The 27068-nt window shown below is 41.3% G+C and overlaps 1 protein-coding gene across 3 annotated transcripts in view; it reads right to left on the bottom strand.

Annotated features, from left to right (window-relative positions):
• Positions 1 to 25295, bottom strand: part of CADM2 (cell adhesion molecule 2) — a 689497-nt gene extending 664202 nt beyond the window's left edge. Inside the window, exon 1 of one of the 3 annotated variants that reach the window (XM_080376574.1) lies at positions 9962 to 25295. In XM_080376574.1, the coding sequence (XP_080232700.1) occupies positions 9962 to 10022 (61 nt within the window). In that variant the 5' untranslated portion in view covers positions 10023 to 25295. The remainder of the gene's footprint in view (positions 1 to 9961) is intronic. The other 2 variants (XM_080376575.1, XM_080376573.1) reach the window with 2 other exon arrangements.
• Positions 25296 to 27068: the final 1773 nt, after the last annotated feature.

Genomic DNA, 27068 nt, shown 5'->3' with positions numbered 1-27068 from the left:
CCTGCTAGAGAACACAATGTGTCTTTGAACAATCCAGAAGTTTACCATGACACAACAGCAGCTGCTAAGCAGCTACCTACTCCTACCGTGCCGACACCTTAACCAAGTTTTACTAGCACAGCTGTCTGTGCTTCAGTTTGATAACCACATAGCTACACATGCAGAATAGTCAGTCCACTTTTGTAGACATACTAAATTTTTTCAAGATCATCATCCACAAAGGCCACTTAGGTGTTGGCGTGGCATAGCTCACTTGTTGCAAAGCTGACACATTAATATAGATTATATAGAATCAAAATTTGAGACCTTTATCCTCACAGTTTTAAGGGCGGCGATCCCTTCATGCATTCACAGTAGGGCTATTGCTGTTTCCCCACATTAAGCCTTGAAGCAGCAAGCACAAGAAACAAACTTGTTTTCCTCCCAAGCATCCTAGGCAGACAAGGCCTGTGGGGAGACGAAGCCACATTTATCTGTGACCAGCTAATCATCTATGTTGACATTTCTTTCTGAAGATATCTCCTTCCTGGAAGAAGTTTAAATGACAAGAGTTTTTAATGACCAATTAAAAGACATAAGCCTATGATATTAACAGATCATTAAACTGAATGTTTTGGGGTTTTTTCACTTGAAATGATACAGACTACTGGATTCTGGTTTCCTGTTGAGACTCACAGCATATTTTAGTTTACAACAGGCATAATCTAATGAACATTAAATGCATCTGCACTTTAGATGTCACAGTAAAAGAAGAATGTTCATGTTGAACATGTTCAAATGCCTTCTATTCAGATTTCCTGATACTCCATTTTGCGTCAGATTAGAAAAAAAAATCTTGGTTTTGTAGAACGTAAGTATCACCTGCTTTGCTAACAGACAAAAGCAAATCTATACAAAATCTGATACAATTCATTTCCTCAAAATCCAAAGATGGTTTGGGAAATTCCACAATCATTACTATAAATGGCACATACCATCTAGTGATCCTTATGCAAAATATGTAAAAGCTTAGTCACTTAAAACAATCTTATATTCTAAGCTATTTTGACATTACATTAATCTCGCATGTTAAACGTATGTGACTATCCCATAAATAAAGTCTGTAAGCCATTGAGGTTTTTATCTACCATAAATAAAAACAAATGGCCCATATATTCTTATTGATTATGTGCCTTCCAACAACCTCCTAAATTCACCATTCAGAACACAGCAAAGCAATAATGATTTATATCAGTTTGCAAAACAAAGATGACTTAGGAAGCAGAAAACATTTTATTTTTAGTCTGAACCAATTCTACAACTCAAACTTATTCTGTGGGGAAAATACTGAAATTAGGTGAGCTCTGGACCATTCTTCAAGAAGTGAATGAGACTGACTCAGTCTAAGAATGGCAGTACATTGCATTTCACATACCAAAAAGCAGCATTAGCCACCAGTTTGTAACCCAATGTTTGTAACTTAAATTTAGTGAGGAGAGAGATGCCAAGTACTTGACAAAAAAATTCCAAATAATCCAAGGAGTATGTTTGGAAGAAGCTGGGCAAATAGTCAAGGTGCTAGCCCATACTTAACTTACTTATACGCTATTCAGGTCCACATACGCATCCTACTGATCATAAGCAGCAGTCAAAATACAGCCTACCACCGTAACGTGCTAGATTCAGGACTCCAGCCTTTAGAGAAAACACAGCCTATAAAGCTGATTCACTGCTAAGTTGTTTTTACACCAAAAGATGAGACACACTCTCTTTTAGTATGTAACAGCCTAGTTAATTGTCAGATGATATCCAGGTGTTGCTAATTTTGCTACAATTGGTTTTAATTTAAAATTGAAGGGATTCCCTTTTTACTGTACAAATACCATTCTTCATTAGCCAAAATTATCATTGAACAAGATGGTTATATAGCTTCCCCCTCCATATTAGTCCAAATCTCACCTGTTTTTCATAGTATTACAATGCCACACTATACAAGCCTGGAGACATCAAGTAAAGTTTTTAGAAAGGTGCAAGTCCAAGGGAAAAGCTAAAAAAATGGTAAAGCTAAGAGGAAACTGCAGTGTCATGCTTACTCTAACGAACAAGATATTTCATGTTACTGAAACTCATGAAAAATTGCAATATTAGTTTAACATTTCCTCCAAAGATACAGAAAAGACTTTCTCTCATTTTCACTACTATTATTCTAGATGTTAACAAAAGAATTCATGTCAAAGAAATACTACAGTAAATTCCACTATGTTAAACCATTTTATGACCTGTCACAGATTTCAGATACTGTTAATTATTGATTAGTAATCAGTTTAGTAAGTAGTATATCTTGTCAATGCATTTATTTACCTATTTGCAAACAGCTGCAGTTTGACATTTTTGTATATTTGAAGAGATAAAAAAAAAAAATAAAAATTCAGTTGATGACCTGGAGTGTCAACAAGTGTTTTCAGATCTCAAAGTTTTACTTTGTCTTTATAAGCTGTACAAACCACTGTTCTTCAATTTATATCCCCCAATTTTGTCACAATGATGCACCAACTAGCAAATCAAGATTTAAACTTCATGTATAAAAAAACCCACAAACATATTAACACTCAAGGAAGAAGAAAAAAAGCCTCTGAAAGGGATAAATATAAAATGAGCTTGACACTGGAACATATTTTGTACAATCTTTTAATTAAAAGAAAATTGATTGTTTCTGCTTCAACTAGTATGGCTTTTCCCCTCGTTAGGGACCAACCAGAACAGCCTTCCTGCCTTATAGCATAGCAGGAATAAAAGCAGGTCAAGTTACACTGTTAATCCAGCAGATGTAGGTCAGTTTGGGATAAATATCAGAACAAATGGAAAATACCGAAGTGCCTACTACAAGTGCCACTGTGAAGTAACTTGGCCTTATTCTCTTCAGAGCTGTCAGTCAGTCGCAGTTGTGGAGTTTCCACTGCTGAACTTTAAAAAGCCAGAGTTTTAAGGCTTAGATGGGTCAGTACAGCTGGCCTATTCTGCCCAAAGAAGTGGTAATAATGTAATGCATTATATATTGACAATATCTGGATATGCGTAACTGTATTCCCCTGTGTGGTCACAAATTATTTTTGTATTTAATAGCATACTCGAGTTACTTAAGCTAAGATTTGGCAATTCAATTGCTAGGATTAGATTCATTGTTTGATATATACCACAGTATGAAAGAAGGTTATAATATAACCAAAATATTTTAACCTCTAACGTAAGGAAACAGTCTCCCTTGCACCATCCTTCCCATCCAACAAAGCAAAAGACATGTAGTCAACAAACCGATTACAGAAAGATGATGACAGAGAGAATATTAAAGCTATGCAGGCAACTGCTATACTGCATATACAACGACATGCACTGTTCTACAAATAACCTAAACCTTGCCCAATTTCATTCACAGAACAAATAATAAGCTGGAGAGTTCAATAACATATCTCTATGTGAACAAAGCTTACACAGAGAAACCTTCAGCTCTGAAGGAGCTTTAGGGATTCAAACTGACAAAGACTATACACTAATTATTTTTCTGAAACTGAAGAGCAGCTGCCTATAGACAGTTAATAATCTTTAACAGCTATGTAAAGAAAAACAGAAGAATCCTAAATTGAGCATTATAAAATAGAAAAAAGTTACATTTATGAATTTAATAGTAATTTATATTAAAATGTATTTGTTGCTTTTTAAAATGTGAAAGCTATAAAAACATTCATACTCTCCAAAAGCCATATGAATAACGTAGAAAACAGTAAACACAACTCAGCTCATGGTTAGGAATGAATGGTCTTTCCCTCCAAAATCCCAAACTTGTCAGACAGCAAAACCACTCCTGAATAAGGCTTACACAGATCCCAATATCTCCATTTTGCAGATAAAAGGATGGGAAGGGTTGCAAGTATGATTTCATTTTTCACATTTACAAATGTTACGGAAAGGAGACAGAACGATAGGCAGACAGACATTGTTAAAGGAAGAAACAGTGAGTCTTCCAGGCCATCTACAACAAAATTACCTACCCACATTTTTCAGTAAATCCTTTTTGCCAAGTTCCTGATGTTAGAAAGTCCTACAGACAAAACATCAGTATTAAGAGAGCACACTGGAAGATGCAATAAACAGCCTCCAGTGTTAGCACTCTGTCTTGTCACTGGAATAAATGTTCTCTGCTTCTTCCTCTCCCCCCTTAAAATGCTATTATAATAGTGCCCTATGTATTGCCATTTAAAGCACACATCCTGAACTTATTGTGCATTAACATAAGAGAAAATGTAAAAAATTGGATTTTTTCTTTAATCTACATTTATAAAATGAAGGGAAAAGTTCATGAAATAGGTCCACAGAAAAAACAAAATTAAAAAAAACAACAATCCACAAGCAAAACTCACAACATTTAAAACCATTGCAAAGACACCCACATTCATTTTTTAAATTACTCTATTTTCAAAATGTTTTCACCATGTAGAAAGCTAAGTTGTTCAAGGGCAGATTTCTGAGAGAAATCATGATTTTACAATTTACTCCTTGCCACTGGTATTTGTTATTTGCCTTTCTTCCTTTCAAACATGCCTCAAAAACTCCTCGGGAAGAAGGGATATGTTCATTAAGAACATCCTTAATATTGATGCAATCCCAGAGGAGACACATCTAAGCTATGTCTAATAGTTTTACCATTCTACATGTTTTGGAATGTGTATTTTAAAAAGCAGGGCAGTGGCATTCTTTCCAGTGAAAACCTTCCATTGTTTTGAGAGTGCCTAGCAGAATTAGTCTGCCATTAGGTTCATGTTTTAAAACAAAACTGAAGTATTCCTTCTTTCTCTTGGAGAAGGCATTAAGAGGACAATGACAGCATCTTCTATTTTTACTTCTAAAATGTTAGACGAAGAGGGAATAATAGTTCTAACACAAGTCAACCACACTCTGGTTATATTGCTGTTCTCTTGGCAACATCCAAATGTCATTGTCTTTACCAAACATACAGTTGTTATCTGTTACTTAATCTTCATTTGTGATGCAGAATCATAGAATGGTTTGGGTTGGAAGAGACCCTAAAGATCATCTAGTTCCAGCCCCGCTGCCACAGGCAGGGCCATCAGGTTGCTCAAAGCTCCATCCAATCTGGCATAAGTTAAAAAAGAAAAACCCACTCAAAATCCAATCTTTACACAGAACAATATTAAAAGACTAATTTTTTGGTGGGAACAATAAGGGTAATCACATTCAACACATTTTGTCAATAGCACGATCAGGCCAGACTGATGGGAAAGCTCATTGTGGGAACCAAGGATTCTACGAAAAAAACCAAACAAAAAACTATAGCTTAAAAACATCTAAAGTACATTAAAATGAAATTGCAACCCACAACTAAGTAAATTTAAAAGCAGGGGGAAATTTGCTGGTTTACTCCTCTAAAATAAACAAATAACTAACAATAGACAAGAAAAATATATTTGTTTCAATGGAGGTGCTTCCCTTGCTCAACATTTCTGTCGAGTTACTTCTTCAGTGAGAAACTTCAAAACTGTTGATGTTAGAAGCTTCATAAATATTTTGAGTAAGAGTGATAAACATTATGAAGGTGAGTGTTTCCTATTGATGTATCCTCAGAGAAGTTGTGTAACATTGTCAAAGGGAATCTGGATTGTTTCTTTACTTCATGTTCTAAAACTGAACATGAACTGCTGTGACTATCAATAAATTAAGAAATCAAGGAAAAAAAATCAGAAAATATGAACTATCCTGAGAACTAAACACCTAGTAAGTCTACCAAGCCTTGGTTAGATGACAGAAGTTGTATGAAGACAGCCACTATCAAGTAAATGATGTATTTTATGTTTCAACCTATGTATAAAACATTCCAAATAAAGATTATATCAAAGTTATTCATCTTCTGTTCTGTCATTGTCTATACCCTCACAGAACTTAAGAGAATTACATGGTCTTGACCTGCTATACACCATACTAGTGTAACAACACTTGGCTGTCCAGACAATCCCTATGCATATAGCATTGGGTTGCCAAGATTTCGCTAACATAAATTGTACTGAAAATTCAAAACAGAATCTAGATACACAAGATATTGAGTAATGCATGACAATCTTGTCTTAAATCAGCTTAGATGATCTGAGCAATATCCATTTGCATATTTTTTTTTTTAATTCTGCTTATAATAGAGCTGGGTTTATAAAAAAAAAAGTCTCACCTGTAAGCAATTATCTGTCTTCACTGATTTGTTGCATCAGTGATCACAGTTTCAGACAAATTAAAGTGTCCCTACGTTATTTTCATTAGACAGGTTGCAAGCATTTGAAGTGTCTGAAGAAACCATGTTGAGAAGATTTGCCTGGTGTTGGCAGAGAACTGAAAGTAGATCATTTGCTACCACATACAGCACTATCCAGTGCCTTCTCAGAAGCAGAGCACAATAAGGCATTAGATGCCATTTGCATTATCACACAGCAGGGGGCTACAGCAGCTACAATTCCAGGATAATCTTAACCCTTATCTATATACTATGAATCCAACAAAACTATTTTTAATATTACAGTTTTTCACTGGATAACTCTTAACAATAAAGAACTTTTCAGGTTGCATAAAAACAGCTCAGATGATGTACTTGAGTTATTCTAAATATAAACTGCCCTCCCACCGTTAAATTTTGTCTAAGGGAGACTAAATTCCTGAATTGGAAAAAAACCAAAGTGAACCAAAAACGTGAGGCTGACTATAAACATACGTAACAGTTTAACTCCTTTGGACATTGTTTAAGTACTCCAGAATCATTACAGTGCACAAGCTACAAACAGGAGCCAGAGATCCTACTATTTTCACAGCAAACGCTGGAGAAGGCAGAGAAGACTAATATCATACCCGAACTCGGCTGACAAACCGCTTCTCAGCTCAACATGTTATTACTCCCTCTTCCACCTCCATCACTCCCCTTTCACAGCAAGCAGTTGACACTGGGCTCTTTTACTTCTTGTCTGCCTCTCTTCTGAAGGGGCTGCTTGCTGTTAATGTTATTCCACACGCAAGCTGAGAAGCATTATTCTATGTCCTCTTCCTTCAGCTGATGCTTCATCAATACTCAGGATGGATTCCTTAAGCAAGACTTCACAGATCATGCCAGAAAGGCACACTTCCATACAGGACACACGTCAACTTGACTCTGTCACCTTGTCTTTAAACTTAATTAGCTTCAGTTTCACTAACAGGAACCATCCGTAGTTACAATCCAGAAGTTCTTTGACTCCTCAGAACAAAGATCTTATTTATGTACACAGCTGACAAAAAACCCGCATATCCCATTGCCCACAAACTGAAAATCAGAGAAACCTAACAAATCCATTGAGCCACTTCACAGCACAGATTGGGGAAGCAAAGCAAGCCAAAAGGAAAAACTACTTTCAAATGCAGGTATAAAGCTGCCAACAAGAAATGTGTCTAATATGGTAACTGTGTCTGCCAGTTGTGCCAAAATAAATGACAGAAACTGAGAAAACAACATTTATGAAGTAGCACTATAAGGTGGACCAAATGAATTCAATATTCTGTCAGATACAGTCACTAATTCAGCACAGTCTTCCCCTAGAAAATATTTACTCTTCTTCTTCTCCATCCGCCTTTACCTTAGGAGAAAAAGGCAGTGGAAATTATTTCCTCTCACTCCTGTCTGAGGGTTACAGGTTCTTTATGTCCCACTCCTTGGTTTTATTTTTTTAATCAAATAGTGCCCAGCAAAGGTGCCTCCTGAAACAGCACGCTCCTGAAGTGTGGCATACAGAGTACCTAAGCATTTTTTATTGTAGTTTTAATCAGGAGGTGAAGAAATAATTGTGTGAAAAACTGAGAAGAGCGAGATGTTTTATACACCTGGAGGGCAAGCTGGATAACATGTTAAGCATCGCTTCTCCCCATCTACAAGGACAGGCCCAATGTGGTTATTTTCACACAGTTACAGTCAGATTTGTATTACACCCCTTTTCTTGCAACATGGTTGTTTTTTTGTTTTGTTTTGGTTTTTTTTTTTACCTGACGCAGTTGACAGAGTTACATTTTGCCTGGCACGCTCCCTCAACTGCCGTGAAAGACATCCCTGTTTTTAATCACTGGTTTACTCTCCAAACTGCGATGCACTGAATGCAGCTGATTGCATCTCAGGGAAGATCCAATCCTCCTCCTCCAGCAGCAGCCCCGATTTTACTGGTGACAGAAAGTCAGTCCAGAAGATTCCCCCCACCCCCGCTCCTTTGCAGGGCAATGAATTGACAATTCACAGGGCAATGTAAAAGGCAGCGAGGAGCCAACCCCCAGGTGCAGCCCGCCACACATGCCCCAATAAATAATCCTGTATAGCACCAACACAGCAGCCCCTTGTGCGGTGACGTACAGGGCAACTCATAAACATTGGTAAAGAATACAAATAACCTGCCCGATTAAACTGTTCCCGGCAGTTGCCAGGCGCGCTCCCCCCGCCCCCGCCGCTCCCGCCTCAGGACTGGTGAGTTCCCGGGGAGGTAGAGCGGGGGCACCCGGGGGTGTCGGGCCCATGGCGGGACACACACACACATACACGGGACGAGGCTCGTGTGTTTCGGAAACCCGAGCGGCTGCCTCCGCTCCCGCTGCGGGCTGCCGGCCGCGGCTCCCTCCGGAGATCGCCCGACACATGACGCAGCCGAGGGAAACGCGAAATGTATTAAAGTTGATGCGAAATGGCACGACGGAGGCGAGAGAAGGGGGGGGGGGGGGGGAACGGCGGGGAGGGGTGTGTGTGTGAGAAATAGATCTTACAAGGTCACTTAGTTTAATCGTCTCTTCGCTTCTCCCCCCGCACGGCCTTACCCCGCACACCGAGCGCCGGGAGAGGCGCCCCGCCGCCCCCCTCAGCCGCCCCGAGGAGCGGCCGCTCCCCGCCGCCCGCCTTCCCCAACCCTCGCGCCCGACCGTTACCTCCCCCGCGCCCCGCCCCGCCCGGGCCCCACAGGGCGGGAATGGGGGGGCGGGAATGGGGGGGGGGCTGCGCCGCCATCCCGCCGCCGCTGAGGGGGCAAACTCTCGGCGGCAGCGCAGCGCCGCGGGCTCGGCTCGCCGTCCCCCCCGCAGCGAGAGCTCGGGGGGAAGCGCTCCGGCGGGAAGACGCGCCGGTCGCCGGCAGCCCAGCAGCGTGCCGCGGGCTTCCCGCCGCGGCGGCCGCTACGGTACGGACTTGGACGGATAAACGTTAATTAGGGGGAGCGGCGGCGGCGGTGCGGCGGGCGAGAGGGCGGCGGTGGGGAGGAGGGGGAGAGGAATACATCCAGTCTGGGAACTAGCTGCAGGATGAGCCGCCTGGAGCAGGATGGTGAAGGGATCCGCTCCTGAGCCCCCGGCTCATCCGATTACCCTACGTATGTATTTTATACCTCACATACAGACACGCATTCGCGGCGGCGGCGAGGCACGGACCCCCCCGCCGGGGAGGCACGGCTGAAGCCCGCACGTTTTCCCCGGGATGTTGTTGCAGCGCTCACGCTGCTGCTGCGGCGGCACCCGCACTTTCCGGGGCACGTTTGCGGCGGGCGAGCGGGGAGGTGACGGGGAGTTGAAAGGGTGGCTGCAGCGGCTGGCGAGCGACTGGCGGCGGCGGGGACGGGAGGGTGGCGAGGGCCAGGGGTGGGGGGGAGAAGCGCGGAGGGCGGACGAGGGCGGGAAGAGGCTGACGGGGGAAGGGCAGCAAGGGTTAACAGCCGTGCGGTGCTTTAGCGCTGGATAGCGCTACCCAAGCGGGAGGCTGGGGGCGCCCGGGGAGGAGGGAGCCGGCAGAGAGGCGAGGGAGGGAGCGGGTCAGCAGCGGGCGGCGGGGATGGGGGGCGGAGGGGGCTGGGATGCCCCCGGCCGCGGCGGTGCTCCCCCCCCCGGCGTCCCTGCCTCCCTCCCCGCGCGTGGGGCAGGGGTGGGGAGGAGGCGGTACCTTGTACGAGGATCCCGCAGAGGCTGTAGAAGCGCAGGAGTGCGCCGGGCTTCAGCCGCATCCTGGGGGCTCCCCTCGGGCTGGGTGGGCGCCAGGCACGCAGATCCGCAGCCTCCCGCCGCTCCGCTCTCCGGGCGCTTCCTTCCCCCCGCAGGAGCCGCCGCCGCCGCCGCCGCCTCCGCCGCAGTGTCTCCCTCGCTGTATCCAGTGGGGTGAGGAGGAGGAGGAGGAGGACCAGGGTCGCGGGGGTGGATTGAGGAGGGAGGAGGAGGAGGACGACGAGGAGGGGGGAGCGGCTCACTCCGCTGGCTCCGGCGCTGCTGGGCAGGTTCAGGTTCCCCCCGCGGAGCGGTGCCGGGTGCCCCCGCTGGCTCTCCTCGCCCCTGCTGGTGTGTCCGTCCGTTCGCCCGCCCACTCGCCTCTCCGGTCCCGTCCCGTCCCGTCCCGCTGGCAAGGGGGAAGGGGGGGGGGGGAGGGAGCGGGGGGCTGCGCTGGCGCCGCGGCGCGCGGGGAGGCTGCTCCGCTCCCAGCCGCTTGCCGGCTCGAGACACAAGGGCAATCTCCGCTTGCGAGGCTCCCCCAGCCTCGCCCCGCCCACGCCGCCCGCCCCGCCCCTTTCTGCCGGGATCCACGCCCCTCGCCCCGCCCCTGCCGCCACACCCCGTCCCTCCCTGTGCCGCGTGGGCACGCCCCTGCCACCGCCTTGGCCACACCCCCACCGGCTCGGCACCGCCTATCGGCTCCCGCACCGCCCTCTCAGGTGGGTGTGTGACTGGCACCAGCGGCTGTCCAATAGAAACTCCCCAGGTGCGGCCGGACCGCCAATGATGCGGCGGCAGAGGAGGCGCGAGATGCCAGGTTACAAAACAAACGGGCGTTTCTCCGAGTCTTCCGCCGCGAGCGAGGTGCCAGACCCTACCTCCGTGCCGCTGAGTGGCAGCCGGCTTGGACCAATCGCGAGGAGACTCGGCTCCGCGTCGCCGCTCCAGCCAATGGGCGGTGAGCGACTTGGGAGGGGCGGGGGCGGGCGGCGGGGCGCTGTCCAGAGCCGGTTCTGAATTGGCGGCCGGCGGCGAGGCGCGGGGCCGGGCGGCCGCGGCAGCGGGCACCTGAGGAGAGGCGGCGGCGCTCCGGGGCAGAGGGGCGCCAGCTGGCGGGGCGGGGGGCGGCCCTCCCGGCTGCCGCACCGGCGGCACGGGGCGGCGGGAAGCCCGGCCGCCGGTAGGCCGGTCGCGCCCCGCCCCGGGGGAGCAGCGGCAAGGTGTCCCTCGCCTCAGCGCCCCGGGCGCCGGCGCGGCCGTTGACGCCTGACAGCGCTGCGCGGGCGGGGCGGGAGAGCCCCGGCGGTGGTCAGCGCGGCGCTGGGCGGCCTCTCTACGCAGCCAGGCGCGGAGCCCCGCCGATCAGCCGCCTCCCGCGGGCGGCGGGGCGGGATGGAGGGAGCGCGGGCTGGCGGGACCGGCTTTAGCCGCCGCCCGGTGCCCCCCGTCCCGGCGGCACAGGCAGGAGCGGGGCCCGGAGCCCGCGGGCGGGCGGGGCCGCGCGGTGAGGCGAGGCGCACCGAACCGACGGCGCGGACGCGGAACGGGGACGGCAGCGCGAATCCAGCGTCCCCGCCGCTGCCTCGGAGGCGCCTGTGACGTGCAGGGGCGGAGGGGGGGCCGGGGCCGGCGCCCGGGATGCAATCCGCCCCGGCACGGCCCTGCGCTGCGCCGCGGGGAGGAGCGGGGGGGAAGCGCCTGCCAGCTGCGGGCAGAGTCCGGGGCTGCGGGAAGGGCCCAGCCGCTTTGCTTCGGTCCTCGTCACGGAGGCGTAAAGCCCCTTCTCCCTCTGCTTCTCCTCCCGTCTCCCTGAGAGCTGCAGATGTGAGTCTCCGGTATCCTCACCATTCAACATGTAGAGATGCCTTCACCACAGCAGCAGTAAGACCAGCTCCTGTTGTGAGGAACCCAGATAATGGCAATAAAGAACTCTCTGGGTTTTTTGCAGTATTGCCTGGACTTTGAATGGCTTGAGAAAGTTTGGAAGTTTTTAATTTGAAGGTTTCCTTTGGGAGTGTTAGTAACGCTTGGCTAGCAGTCCTAAATTGCTTGTGGCCTAACAGATAAGACGTTGAATGTAAGAAAACCAAGATGGCAGGCTACTTCTTCGTGTTTCCATACTTGGTGTTTAGCACAGTATCGTCCACCTTTTGCCAAAACCTCTTAATGACAGCAGTGTACCTTATGTTTAATTTGCTGAACCCGCCTATAAAAATCTATGGAGGGAATTGTGTTGCCTTATGTCAGAGAGCAGGATTCCTCTGCACCCAAATGCTTATAATCAGGTGTTCTTCCACTTCTGGTTCCAACCTTTTTCTATTAAGGTTTCCCCTCCAACACAATGCAGTGTATTTTGCACAGTACCTCTCTGAATTTCCACCTTGATGTCCCATTCTTTAACACCAAAGAGCTTTACTGAGTTAAACGACGAAATAGCCTTACCTATATGAGAGGGAAGCTCTTCAAAAGCTCATTTCTTTGAAGAGTGTGTTGTGTCAGATCATTAAGGCAGCGCTAACAGTTGTCAACTTCACCTTAAAGAGCTTGCACTAGAGTGGGAGCTGGGAAGTTATGTATTCTGTAGTCATATCTTCCACTTTGTTCATTAGCAAGTGATGATTATGTCTAGCAACAATTGAGACTGCATCAGGATTTATATTGAGTTCACCCTGTCTCCAAAAGATGTCCACAGTACAGAATCAAATTACAGAAATACATTTTAAAGTTTTGTCATGTGTATGATTTCGAATCAGATGAACACCACGTACATCTCCATGCCTTTAGTAGGTTACTTGAACATGATCAAGGATTTTGCAGTGGAATGTCACCTAGGACAGAAAAGCATTTGAAGTCTGTCTCTAGTGGATGAGTACACAATTGCTTTACTTTTTTTTTTTTTTTTTCCTTAATTGCTAATGAAAAAATACACAGTAGACAAAGTTTTTACAATTTTTCTTAGGGTTAAGTGCACATAAAGCAGCAATGAATGGGGATTGATTCTCAAAATATTTTAGAAGTCTTACAAAAAAGAACTCGTCATCATTTTTAGGGCAGCATTAAGAATGTCAACAAATATAAATCAAATTATTTTTGATTGGGGAATGGAATAAAAAATCTGATAAAATAAGTAATTTAAACCCTTCACTATAGCAGGACTATAATCCATCCTGAAGTGCTTTTGCATTAACTATGATAACTGGCAGTTCTGTACTTTTTTCAAAACATGCTTTTGATAGTAGTCTTGTTCCAGGAAGCATTACAGGAAAGCTACAAGTGCCTTCCCAGCTTAGCGGTTGGAAACTGTGAAAAGAGGTCCCCTGGCAGGTGTAGGAATGAAGCACCCATCTGTACATCATGGGAGTTCCAAGTCTTTGCCATGTTAGTACATTTGGAAGAGCTAATCTGCATGTTTAGAACTAACACCAGCTGACATTTTCTTCCCAGAAACCCATACCGTGGACATTACGTCACACCTCATGTCAGAAGCATAACCAGAAATGCTGGTTCTTACCATTCTCTTCTGGCTCAATCAGTTCTGAAAGGAGCTAGCAACGTGTTGATAGGAAACTGGTTCACAGTGGTGGTGGTGAGGGGGGTGGGGGTAGGGGGTGGCTAGCATTATTCCTCTTCCTTACACAGCAGAAGCCTTTACTGAACATTAGAATATTAAACCTGGGTTTCAAACCCCACCAACAAACCACTGCAATGGAGAGGAGTTCTTTATGCATAAAGAGATCTTTATGCTGTGTATGCTGACGTGACTTTTCTGTCTGTTTTTCAAAACAAGAAAAGAATCATCCCAAGCAGAAGGCCCTGGTTTATTTGACCAACTATGTATCTGAAAAATGTATGATTAAAATCATTAGAACTGCCAGATGTGATGTCATACTTCTTCTGATTAATTCAGCTATGTTAATTTGACAGCTTATGTAAATGTTGTATCACGTCTTATGACATCCAGCAGCAGCTTGCATCTAAACCTAACATAAATGGGACAGGACTTTGTAATTGGTCTGTGGAGCTGGAGCTCATGCACAGAATGGCCAGAAGCCTCATTACTTCCAGTCAAAAAGGGCAACAGGGACTCCTCAGGAAATACACTTCAGAACAGAGTAAAAAGTAATACCCTAAAACATCAACAGGAGATAATGCTGAAAACCAGATGCAGGCGGTAAACATTTTATAAGAACCAGAAGTAAGTTCTTCTGCATTATCCTGATATCCATCAAAGTGATACTTGCAAATACTCCTAATGCTAAACAAAACAAAATAATTTAATCTCCAAGCATGATTCAGAAAGACTCCACAAGTTTTCCCTCTGGCTGAATTGGTAAATAGCAAGTTGTCTGGCTTCCCCTACACTTTCAGCATAGGTCTTATATTGCATTCTCTTATCTCACAATTTTTTTCTTGTTTGTGTTCACTCAAAAACTGCCAAACCTTTCCTCTAGCAGAGCAGCCAGCTTTCTTAGTAGTTGCCTCTCAGTTATTTCCTACTTGTTCTTTTCTAGACGGCATAGATTTCAGAGGTGTTGGTGAATAGTCAATGAAACTGCATGCAGCCCCAATAGACGGATCACTAACCACTTCATCTCCTGGTTCCACTACATGCTCTGTTAATTTGCTTGCGTACCTTTTTCCTCCAGATCAACAAGACTTTGGGCTTCTCCCTGAAAAGCTCCTCTAGAAGGAGCTGTCTGTGTCGTATAGGGTCAGTCTACCTCTCTGGAGTTTGCCTTGAAGGACAAGCAAAATCTGAAGGGATAATCATGACCTTAATGTTGCTTCTCGATAGCATCAGTGGTCAGTCATTAGGGAGGGAATACGATACCTGAGGAAGGCTTATTTATTTGACAAAACATTGTGGTTCTGTTGAATCCAGCAAACAGTGAGAGATGTAGAGAGAATTTAAGGAGGGAGAACCTTCCAGTATTACAAGCTGTGAAACATAGCTCTAGAAACACTTGTTCTGTGTTATGTTCTATGATATATATTTTTAAGTAAATTTTGTATAATCTAGAGGGTAGTGAAGAAGTAGTCAAAATATGATTGCAGATTTCCAACAACAACAAGAAAGACCCACGGGAAATAAGGTATGGAGAAGGCAAGCTGGTAGTGACAGAAGTTAGAGACAGATTCTATCTCGAGCTGCCATACTGCTAAACACGATCACATTTAAAATAGTAATTTGGAAAGTGGGACTTATTTACATAGCTCAATACAACCCCCCCCCTGCAGCTGCCACCTAGCCTTGAAGAAAAATCTGGTTGGGTAACAGCCATCACTGCAGTAGCATGCCCTTAATTCTTATATTTGCCCCCTCCTACCTGAAAGTGGCAGCACAGCTCCCCTAGGGTAGCGGGTCCCTCTCCAGAAGGCAACATGTACCATCACAGAAAGTGCAGTTAACCGGCCCAGTGCACCGTTATGGGCCTATGTGGAAACCAGAAGATCAGATGTACCTTGACTGAAGTCTGTGTGTTGGCTTTTTACATTACCCCTTTACCATACTTCATCGGCTGGAACAGGAGAGTTGAGGTTTTGTTTGGTTTGGGTGAGAAATTCTGTGTGGTGGAGGTGAGTTGCTGATGGTTTAAATTATAGGGGTTCAGTTGAAGCCGATTCCTAAAAAAGAAATAAATATTGGGTAACGTTTACTTACTAGATGCCAGCAAAAATGCATTGGTTTGAACAAATACTGTAACTACTAATTTAGTTAAATCTATCCAACTGTGACAATATATTGGCATGAATAAAAATATATAGACATGAAACACATTGCATTTTTTTTGTTTGAAAAAAATTGGCTTCAGTAAAGAGCAATTGAAGTTTGAAAATATGCTCCCAAGAAGAAATGTGTTCATTTCCATAAAACATATTGGTGTGTAAATATACAGTATGTATCAGTTCCAGCGCAATATTATGAATTCAGTGAAATTTTGTTCTGTGTTAGTTAGTAAGATGAACCAAGTAAAAGGAACTGCATGTGGCAATTACTACATATAAAATATGTGTGGGATGAAGTCCCATTTATAAAGCAATTATAAATGTGAGATATTTCGCTGGCTTTTGGAAGAGAAAAATGTCTATAAAAAAACACTGTCAATGCAATGCCAATGCAAAGGGAACCAAGGTCAAACCAAACCGGTATCTTTCTTACTGAAAACTACCTAATGTATGTACACTTTGAGTTCGTGAAAATAGTTGCAGAAGAGAATTACCAATGATGAGTGGAAGCAGAATTATTTTATTCGTTACCAGACCTCTCATCCATATAATTTGTGGAATGAGGACACAGAAAAAATAGTGCTCATAATGGGATTCTCTATATATTCTAGTTAGGTTCTCCTCTTCCTAAGTGTTTGATAATTAGAAAAAGTGTGTGCTTTCCTACATCTTCTAACCATCGACTAAGAAGCAACTACCTGAAGACATTTTAAAGTTATTTACCACAAACCACAAAATTTTAGAGCTATATAACTTTACCATCTCTTACACCTTTATTTACTTACAATTTATGTACATGTAATGTACATTACGGTTTGTTATATACATATTACTGCATGGAATTAATTAGAGACTAATTGTGTTTAAAATATGCTTGGACAAATATGTCTACATATAGTTTAGGATGCATCCTAGCTAACATATTTGATATATATATATATTTGTCCAATTCTCTAGTATTTTTTATTTCTTGTGCTTTGTAATTTTTAATTGCTTAGTGTTTTATTACTTATTCACCAATTATATGATGTGTTAAAAAAACTCTCTCTTGCACCCAGATGAGGTAACACAGAAATGCTCAAAAACTCACGTTTTGAACTGAGTTTTTTGAAGTTGTTCATTCTGTAGAACATAATGTCAACCATTTTACTTTCTTAAGAGCATCTTTACTGACACCAGTACATTTACAATTATTTTCTCACATGGTCTAGTAATTTAAAAGGAGGCTCTAAACATTTATGTTCAACATTCAGGTTTTTTCAGACTAAGGTTTTCACATTAGCACATCCTTAATTGAAAATGTTTTCAAATGCAAGTCAAATTATTTTAGCTGATCCAAAGCAAGACTCAAAGATTTGAGCAAATGCATTGTTTTGCCCATACTTAAGACGCCAGAGATACTTGTTCTAGCACATCCATGCTTTACAAAAAGGTTTTAAGACTTGATAGGGCCTTTCTGCCAAGAGTATTTCTTTTGCTGTCTGTGAATATCAGCCCAATGCATAAGCCCCAGGGAAATAAAAAAAATGCACATGACTGACTTAATGGATCATGGCATTTAATATTTCTATACATTCTGTCTCTACTCAACATTCTCCTAAGGAGTTAGATGATCTAGTGATGAAATACAGCTATCCAGCCAGACTCAGTTACTATTGCCCATTCTGGCAATGAGAATGAGAGTGCAATTTTGTCACATGGTGTAATGTTAGATACCATGATTAAGAGCAGAAAAAGTAGACTCTGCTTAGCTTGTGTCTAAACAGGTCTGATGCCACAATTGTCCTTACTGAAGATGTAATTGATTGTGTCATGGCATGCACACCAAAATTCTCTTTAACAAGAAAACGGGGAATACAATAAATTGTGTACTCCAGTTTTTGCCCTGACATTTAGTCAGGATGCTGAGAGCATTAATGAGCCTTAATGGTCCTGACCAGCCTCACCTGGGGTCTCCACCCACACCCATGGGCCCAGAAGCTCTATTTAAATTGAGCTGTGGTAGAAAAGCGTAGCTCTTGGTTAGTGAGGTATGTGTTTATGTAGTTATGGAATGTTTGATCCTGATTTGAATCAATGGCTTGGTCTTAGCATGCCTAATCTTATGGACTTACCTAGTGGTCACTGACCCTGACCTGCAGATTGACTTCATGGTGTAATCTTTGATCTGTCTCATTACTTTGATAATGCCTTATGATCTGGAGTCTTGGTTTGGTTTTGTTATGGCATCTGGGTCTGCCCTTGCTTGAGTGCTATGGGATTGGGCTGTGGTTGGTGAGGCTTCTGTCCTGATGGGCTGGGCATCCCTGTGTTCCTGACTCCCTTTTTCTTAGGGAGCAGCCCCGTTCTTGTTTAGAGCCTAGCAGATGTGGTCTGAGAGAACACAGTACCTAAGAAGGGGGGGGGGAAACAGATTCAGGTCCTTGGTTTCGGAGATTTGTCTTGTCTTTTAATCTACTGACACTAGGCAGACTCAAAATTATGTTACCTGGCCTAAAATAAAAGGAGGGAAAATATATTCAAACAAATGTTTTTGGGAAACTCATTCTAGAAGAAACACAGGTGTGATGGAAAGTAAGGGTAACAATCTGACTAATGCTTAATGGACATAAATGTCTGGGGTAGTGCTGCGGTTGAAATCTGGGGGAAGAAAAGTTGTTGGTGTGGAAAAGCAATGGAAATGTGTTGGGACCCCAGGAGGAAAGGAGTGTCTGATCATCCAGGCAAGGAGTTCAGGAGCAGGAAAAGATCATCTGGGAAATTAGAAGTTTAAGACTAAGCTGAAAATGAAGTAGAGCTTCAAAGAGGAGCCGAGATTCCTTGAGCACAGAAACTGGACCAAGGAGCCACAAGGTGGGGAGCATGAGACAAGACTAGAAACGAGGTAACAAAGGGAATCTGTGTGGTGATGAAGAAGAAGAAAAAAAGAAAGTCTGGTAATAAAAAATGACAACAGCAGGAAAAAAGTCATAAAGCCTAGAAAAAGAAAGTCAAGGGCTTAAGTAGTACAACTGTTGCAGCATGAGCTGAAAAACTGGAGGAATGGTAAGAAAGATAAAAGTAGCTACTGGTGGATGGGCCAGGACTATTACAGTAACAAAACATCAGGTTTTAAGACAAAAATAAGAAATGTCTGTACCCAAATTGTTTTACAGGAACTGAGACTCAATGTATCTCAATTTCATAATGCATCTTCTTTTAGCAAATGTCTGAGATTCATGATAAAGTATGTATGAGGTTACTTTCTCCTCTAGGGAATAGTAATTTGCTATACTACTCCTTAACTGATGAGCTCACATGAAAATGTGTAAGGTGGATTTAAAGGCTGTAAGCCTTCTGGCGGGTATCTGTATGGGTGTTGATGTGATGACATTCTTTTTCCCTCATTCCCTTTCATAAATCTTAGGGAAATACATGCATGTGCTGTATGTAAGGATCTTACAGTTACAAGGTGTTCATAATGAAGGAAAGGAACTTGTTGGTTATACAATCTTTATGTAACTTTTCTCTTTTTATATGGTAAACTACAGCTATGTGATAGCCCTTCCTTCTGTTGTTTCCCACACCTTGTCCACCTGTCGTCTTGTTCCACCCCTCCTCCACATAACAGACTCTTGGTCTCATTCAGCCCAAGGAGTATCTCTAGGGATGATTCATGGGTTTTAGGAAGAAGGAGGACTTTAACAGACAGAATCTCTGATTCATTAGCTGAAAAAAAAAAAAAAAAAAAAAAAAAAAGGAAAATACGTAATCAATATGGCAGAGGTCTGAAAGAAGAGGAAAAGACAGTCTTAGAGTAACTGAGTGATGCCTTTGAGAATTGGATTATGTTTCACTATGCCATAGACTTGCTCTGTGATGTCAGGTAAGTCACTTATACCGAATATTTTTATAGTGGTAATAAATTGATACTGATGCTCATTTTCTCAGTTTCCAACTTCATACCAAAGAGTCATATCTGCAGAAATATGAAGTACTGCAGACATCCTAAAACCAGGGTGAACTGGACTAGGAACATGCAGAGCTGTGTAATAAAAATTGGCTTCTTGGAATTGGTGGTTACCTTTGATGTTAATTATAATTAAGTATTTAATTATAATATATTTGCAGAATGGGGACAAATTAATGTTGCATAGACAATTCTGAATGCTGGCATTTCTTAACTCTTTGATTTTTCAATTTTACTGATGTTAATATAGCTTCTTATATCTATTTGGTAATTTATTAGGATTCAGTTATTTGCTTTTATTTCTCTTTATATTAGCTTATTAGCTTTGATTTAGATGCTCTCTTGAAATATTTGCCTTGCTTTTTAAAATCTATTGTATCTCAGAAGTGTAATCATCACAAAGTCAGTGAAAGTTTCAGGACATTTTTCTCCTGAGGAGTGTGAATCTCTTGTGTTAAGCCAATAAATCACAGATGAACACAGGCATTACGATTACTAAGGTAAAGAATTACTTACATTGCTACTTGTTACTGGCCCAAAATATGGAAGAAAAATAGTGGAAGTATATTTGGAAAGAAACAAGACTGAAGGAATTATGCAAAATACAATAAGTCTCTGTTGAACTGTGCTTGTTTCAGACTAGGTGAGAGGTGTTGGTTACTGTAATTGCGACACTATTTTGCAAGTAAAACTTCTAATTACTTTTAAGCAGAATATTAATTGTGATCATATTGCAATATATGTGTATCACAGAAATCTATGAAATACAAATGTTCATAAGTTTGCTAAATTTATTTTTATGAAGTCTACCAGGGATCAAATTCTGGTTCTAGACCTGCAGTATAACAAGCCCTGTTAGTATGTTATTTAATGAAAAGGCATAGAAGTGAACATAGCATGTTTTTTAATGCTGCTCTTCTACATAATGATGCAGTAGCGTTTCATGATATCACTTGCCATTGTCATACATGAAAATCAAGTCAGACAGTTTGCTGCTAAGTGGAAAATATAATTAACAATAAAAGAAAATATATGTTGCAGTATCTGTAGCCATTTGGAAGTGCATTATTTGTTTTTTCTGCTGAAAAATTATAATGCAGGAGATTTAATGGGTTAGCATCCGTAATTCAAGTTCCTATTACAGTGAGATACAAGAATTATAAAGGGAAATATTTGTGACAGAGTACAAGAAACTATAAAAACGATTTCAAGATGCTTGTACCTGTTAAAGCAAATCTAAGTTCTCTGATAATCACAAAATTGGTTTGTGGCAAGTACATTTGGTTGCCATCAATACTTCAGTTGTTAGATAATGGTTCTAGCAGCACTTTAAAATAGTGACATAAAAAGCAAGATTTTTGCTTCTTATGAGTCTAAGTTATTTTCTGAGTTTTTTATTAATATCAGGACTGTGTTGTAGCCTATTGTCAGTAATTTTTTAAGTGACAGACGATAAGAGTAAAATGAGTTAGAGTGAAAATCAGCCCTTGCTAGAGGCTGTATATGGAAATAGTGTTAAATAGGGACACATACAAAATGTGATTTTTAAAACTGTTTTTCTGGGTTTCAGTTGTCTGAAATATTTCATTTACAACAGAGATTCTTCTTCTCTTCCTGAATTAATTGGATTAAGCTATGTCTCATTTTTTAAGATCAGAATGATTTTTATAGTACCAAACTATGGAAAATCACTAAATACAACTACACTGCATATGTACCCTTAGTTTTTCCTGTGAAAGTATAAAGACTGCAATTAACAAATTTTATCTGAGCAGCAGGCTATCCACTGGAGACTGGTTTCTTGCCTACAGCAGAACTCAATTTGATTTCCTTCTGTATTTATAGCTTTTGCATTTTACAGAGGGCGAAACAGGTTAATTAAATAATTACAATATATCACTTTAACAGTATACAATAACTATTCATTATATAAGAGGTAGGTTGAAGAGGAAAAATAAGAAACATTATTTATGTTCAGGTCATGCATTCTGTGCAGGCACCTGCTGCATGAGGAAAATGAAAGGTAAGAATGGATACTTTTCTAATATTCATACTCCAAAGTATGTTTTGATATATGAACATGCTACAGCATATCAAAAATAATTATCATTATAGCATTCTGAAATACATGCCTATCTTTCGTTTAAAAAAAAGAGATCTTGATTTTTATTTCAGATATTTAAAGAAGATTAAACTTTTGGAGTAGGGATTCTTTTTTTTTCCTAATTGTTTCCCATACAACACTTCCAAAAGCAATGACCGATTGTAAATGTGCACCAAGCTTACTAAGTGATACAGCAGAATCTGGGAAGATGCGATTCATTCTTTTTGTGCGTCCTATATACAAATGTACTCTGAGGTTGTTGGGTGCGTGCATATATGAGACAATTTGAAGTTTGCAGTGGCCGGAGTATGTGGTGTTACTGTCTGTTATTCATATAAAAGATTATGTACTTTCCTTATGTCTGGTTCAGGTGTAGTTGAGTGTACTCCAGTAATTCTAATGTTGTGGAATCAACTTCAAAAGTGATTTTCCTTTAGGAATAACCCTAATTTGTAATTGTGATGTCATTTGTGTGTGTACATTTGCAGAAGGAAGTGGATGGGGTATTACTCATGGAAAGTATTGGTACAAAGACAGAATTCCAGAGGGATTTTGTTACCAAAAATTCTTACGCAACTAGTTTGGATGCCAAGTGAATCATGCAGATGACTACTGCTGAGCATTTCAGACTTTTTGGTGTACAGTAGTTGTAGTTGGCAATTTGAACAGTGGACCTTTCCTCCACACCCAACAAGAGGTCAGTGAGTACAGCCGTTATCTTCAATGTCCTTTACAGCTGACTATCATAGTATAGTAGTAGATCAAGACCAAAATCTCAGTTGTTTTATGACGACCCTGAAGTCACTGTAAGTGAAGGCACTAGGACAGTCTGGAACAACTGCTGAGCAACTATATTTTACTGTAGGTGCTAGGTCTAGTTTTCTTTCCAAACTTAAGCATGTTCCTGAATTTTCTGGCCTTCACTGCAGTGTATTTCCCAAAGTATAACATTTGATCTCAAGTTTTTATGGAGGTTATCACATCCAGCAGTTTTATGTAGTTTAAGTACACCATTTGTTAACCTTTTACACTAAGAACAGCACCAAAGCTAGAAAGGCAAACGACTTTCCAGGCTTTTTAACTTGACGTTATGAGAGCTATGCTCCCTGCAATGTTTTGGTCTGTGTTTCTTCAAGGATTTTAGGGAAATGTTTGCTGTGTGGGGTTTTGCAGTTTATGCTGTTTAAGGAAACTCTTTGCCCTCTTTAACCTGTGGCTGCTGGACTGCACCACTCCTTTGAGAGGTTAGACAGTCTAATTTGATAAAAATATGCAAGATCCTTAGGACAATCATGTTGAATGAGTCCCTTATCAGAATACTGTCAAAACATTGCGAGTTTCAGTGAGTGTTTGACTAGTATTGTGCAACAATTGATTTACATCTAGCTAAAACATTTCTCTGTACTATATAAACTAACATAGAAAGTCAGCCTAGTTGAAATTCTGGTTGTTATCATTAGTCATTCACTGTTGATTACGGTCATGAGTAAGGCTGAAGATTTACAATTTTTGTTGCGTCATATGACATAGAAATTGGGTGTCTGATACTTTGAATTTTGCTAGTAAAAGTGTTTTGTTTGTCATGGTAGGCTGCATGTTTCACTTCCAAATATGACCATGAAATAGCTAATTCTCAGTATTCATTTTGTAGTGTTTTCATAGTCTCACAGTCTGTCTGTATGGATTGTTAGTATGGTGTAGCAAAGTTGGAATGTGTATTCTGTGCTTACAATCATTCACCACAAGGATGTTATAATTTTAAAACTAATTCTTTGAGATGAATTACCTGATTATACTACCTGAGGCCCATGCAAGTTCATGCTAGCTCATGGATGATGAAAAATGAGCATTAAAATAAAATTATTCCGTCAGTTTCTTGAAATTCAGATTTATTGATGTTTTGTGTCTTTAACAGTTTTTAGCATGTCATATGAGAGTGAGGTAATTCTTCCACAGGTTTTAAAGAAACAGAAAATACTGGCTTGGTTGATGACCCTCAGAACACCATTAATGTTGGGGTTTCCACCCTTTGAGTCATTGTAAATTTTTATTACCGAGCTGATGGTATCAACTGCATATTCATACTTTCAAGAGAAGCCGAGGATGATATCATACTCCTTTTCATTAAGACATGTCTTGCTGGCAGTACTTCTGTACTGTAAGGGAAACAAATAGCTAATTAAATGAACTACCTGCATAAATACTAAGAAAGTGCAGGATGTTCTCGAGTTTCAGAACATACGGTTTACATTAAAAATCTACATAAATTTGCAATGTAAAAAACACTTTCATAGAATGATGCTGGGCTGGATTTTAACAAATCATACAGATAATTTGATATATCAACTTAGCTAACTAAGTTCATGAATTTAAGAGCCTTTTGATCAAAACCATTGATACCATTCCTGTGCTTAGAACTACGCAGGCACTTAGCTACTTAATCTAAATCCTGACTGTATGGAAACTTTAAGGTATGTTTACATTGGTGTGCTTTATTTTTGATCCTGTGTGCTGTTAGTGAACCTCCAGATTGTCCACACTTACTGTGCTTTGCATAGCATCATGGAGCGCTCTTGGAAGTGTACAAGCTGGATTTTTTTCTACATGAAACTAAATCTTAATGCAAGCTTAAGCATGCAGTTTAAATGCTTCACCAGCTCATGGGTGTTTAATATACAAAACCAGATTACAGTTAGTCTAAGGAACCCCTCCCCACGCATATGCTTATATTTTCAGAATTAACAGTTTTGTTCTGTGGAGCTATTCTTACTGTGTCTTGTTATTTGCCAACATATAAGTATCCTTACCTACAGGGGTTCCTTCAAATGAATTCAATTGTATCAGTTTCATGATTGAAGCATAATGGGGTTTTGGTGCTTTGTAGAAGTACAGGAAGCAACAACAACAACAAAAAAAAAGCATTAGATTTGCAAAGATTTTTGTGGACCTAGAATGAAATTTTCCTCCTTCACTGACAACTGAACTTTTCCTTCAGAAGGTTACTTATACTAAATGAAATTTCTTTCAAAAACTTGTGGTTTTTTATAGTTTTGGAATAGTTACAGAATTTTTTACAGACGATCAGACTTTGTAATTAGTTAAATTCCCCCTTATTTTCAGCACAGGAAAATCAAGAACTATCAAATCCTCAACTTTCCACATAGCAGTTAAAACTCATTTCAGTCTCAGTAGGAAAACAAGCATTTTGCTACTTCTCCCAGTGAAAGTAGCCCAAGCTTTTCACCTTTTCTCACTGCGCTGCTTGGGTCATTACTACCTGGAAAGACCTCCACTGTTGCCATGACGAAGTTGGGACTTGGGACCCTGTTTGGAGAAAACTATCACTTGACTGGAAGCAGAGCATCTTGGAAAGTTGATTGAAGTTCTTCAAACTGGCCAGGAGTGTTATGGCTAGTAAGAAGGAACACTAGTAACAACATAAGATAATTGTAATAAATAAAATTTAAAGGAAACAAATAATAGGCATATGAACATAATAGCTTAACGGGGGGGGGGGGGGGGGGGGGGGGGGGGGAGGGATTTGAGGCTACCAATAATAATTTTTATAATAAGTCTTAAATATTTATAAGAAAAGCACGTGTTCTTTGATGCTGTCTTTCTCCTTAGCATCTTCCTGAAGACAATGGTATGACTTTGGTTGAATGTCGTGGGATGGAAGTTTTGATATTATGGCACTGAGCAGTTTAAACAAAATATTTTTCTTTAGTTTACCTTTGAATAAAGAAAAGCACTTTTTCAGTTATAGTGGGAATTTTGTGTTCCTTTGGTTTGGAATATCATTTATTTCCTGAAAACAGTATCAGATATCAGAGCAGTACTGGATCTGTCGCTCAGGTGGTGATTCTCATTTTATGCGTGCCTCGTCTCTCTCATTGCTGCAGAAATTATGGCAATCCTCACATCAGAATTTAATACTGCCACTCCACTGACCTAGGATATTGGCAAGGACTTCTTCGGGTACATGGTCTCTTCCTGTTTCTAAATTCAGTTCTTTTTCTCGTATATATACTCAAGCTATCCCCACCCACTTAACTTGTAGCAGACCAGGTAACAAGACCATAAGTTATTTGTGCTGTCGTCACATTTCAGGAAGAAGCTTCTATGATAATTCTAACAAGGAAAGATAAATGTATGTTTATAAGAAGCAAAATTATTAGAAGATAATAGGGATATTGGTAATGACACAGTTCCACTTATAGCCAGGTTTTATTCAAAATACAATCCTTACCTGCCTAAAACCTCATTCACAAAAATAGACAGGCTCAGTAGTCCAGCTTATATAAGGATACGTATGATATAGCTTTTTTCCCCCAAATCTGGTGGGTCTTTTCTGTCAAATCCAAACAAGCTTAATTAAATTAACGGTATAAAAAAGATCTACTTGGGTTGTAATTTTTACAATAAGTTTTATGTTAAGATAGTGATGCTTTTTACTGCAGAAAGTACAGATTTTTCTTGAAGAAAATCTAGCCTATAAATGTATATACAGATATCTGTTTCTACTTTTCATATTTCAAAAAGCATAACTTTTGATATAAAAATGCTAATTTAGTGGTATGAAGTAAATTCTTTGTCTTGAATATATTGATGTGAGTCTACTATGTAACTTCTTCTGATACCAGTTAAGATTGATAAACTTTCTTTTATATAAAAGTAATAACTTTTATTAGGAGATATTACAAATTGTGAATTTACTATCAAATAATATTAATGAACATTTAGTGAATAGGAAACTATAAGTAGTCCACAACTGAGCAATTGAGTTGTCCTGTACTTCACTGGTGTTACTCTCAGTTTATGTAAGTGTATGTATGAGAAGAATTAGCCTGAGTAAACAACATTTTTTTGTGAAGAATATAATTGATACAGAAAAAATATTTATTTTCAATTGTTCAGTATTTGCTTTCTTAGGTATGTAAGGCATCTATTACCGTTCATTATTTCAACATTGGACTGATCAGTCATTTGACAATTGTATTGATGGACTAGATATTTCTCTACATTGTTTTGAGAAGCACTTCCCTTTCTAAGTGATGTCTGTGTGACCTTTTGTTACGAAAGAGTGTTGTTAAAACATGTCCTGAATATGGCAGTTGTATAATACAACTGACATTTAGTATCTGTGCCACTTGAGAAAGGCTTAGCAATATATAGTCAGTGATGCACAGATGCATCATCTACCTTCCACATGACTTCATTGAAGTTCATGCTTAAACAATCAGAAATTTCTCTGAAATTGCTAAGCTTTCTTCTCTTGGTATGAAT

This window comes from Falco punctatus (assembly GCF_963210335.1).
Source record: "Falco punctatus genome assembly, chromosome: 2".
Taxonomy (NCBI): domain Eukaryota; kingdom Metazoa; phylum Chordata; class Aves; order Falconiformes; family Falconidae; genus Falco; species Falco punctatus.
Note: the sequence above shows the minus strand (reverse complement) of the source record. Positions and strands in the feature narration are given on the sequence as shown.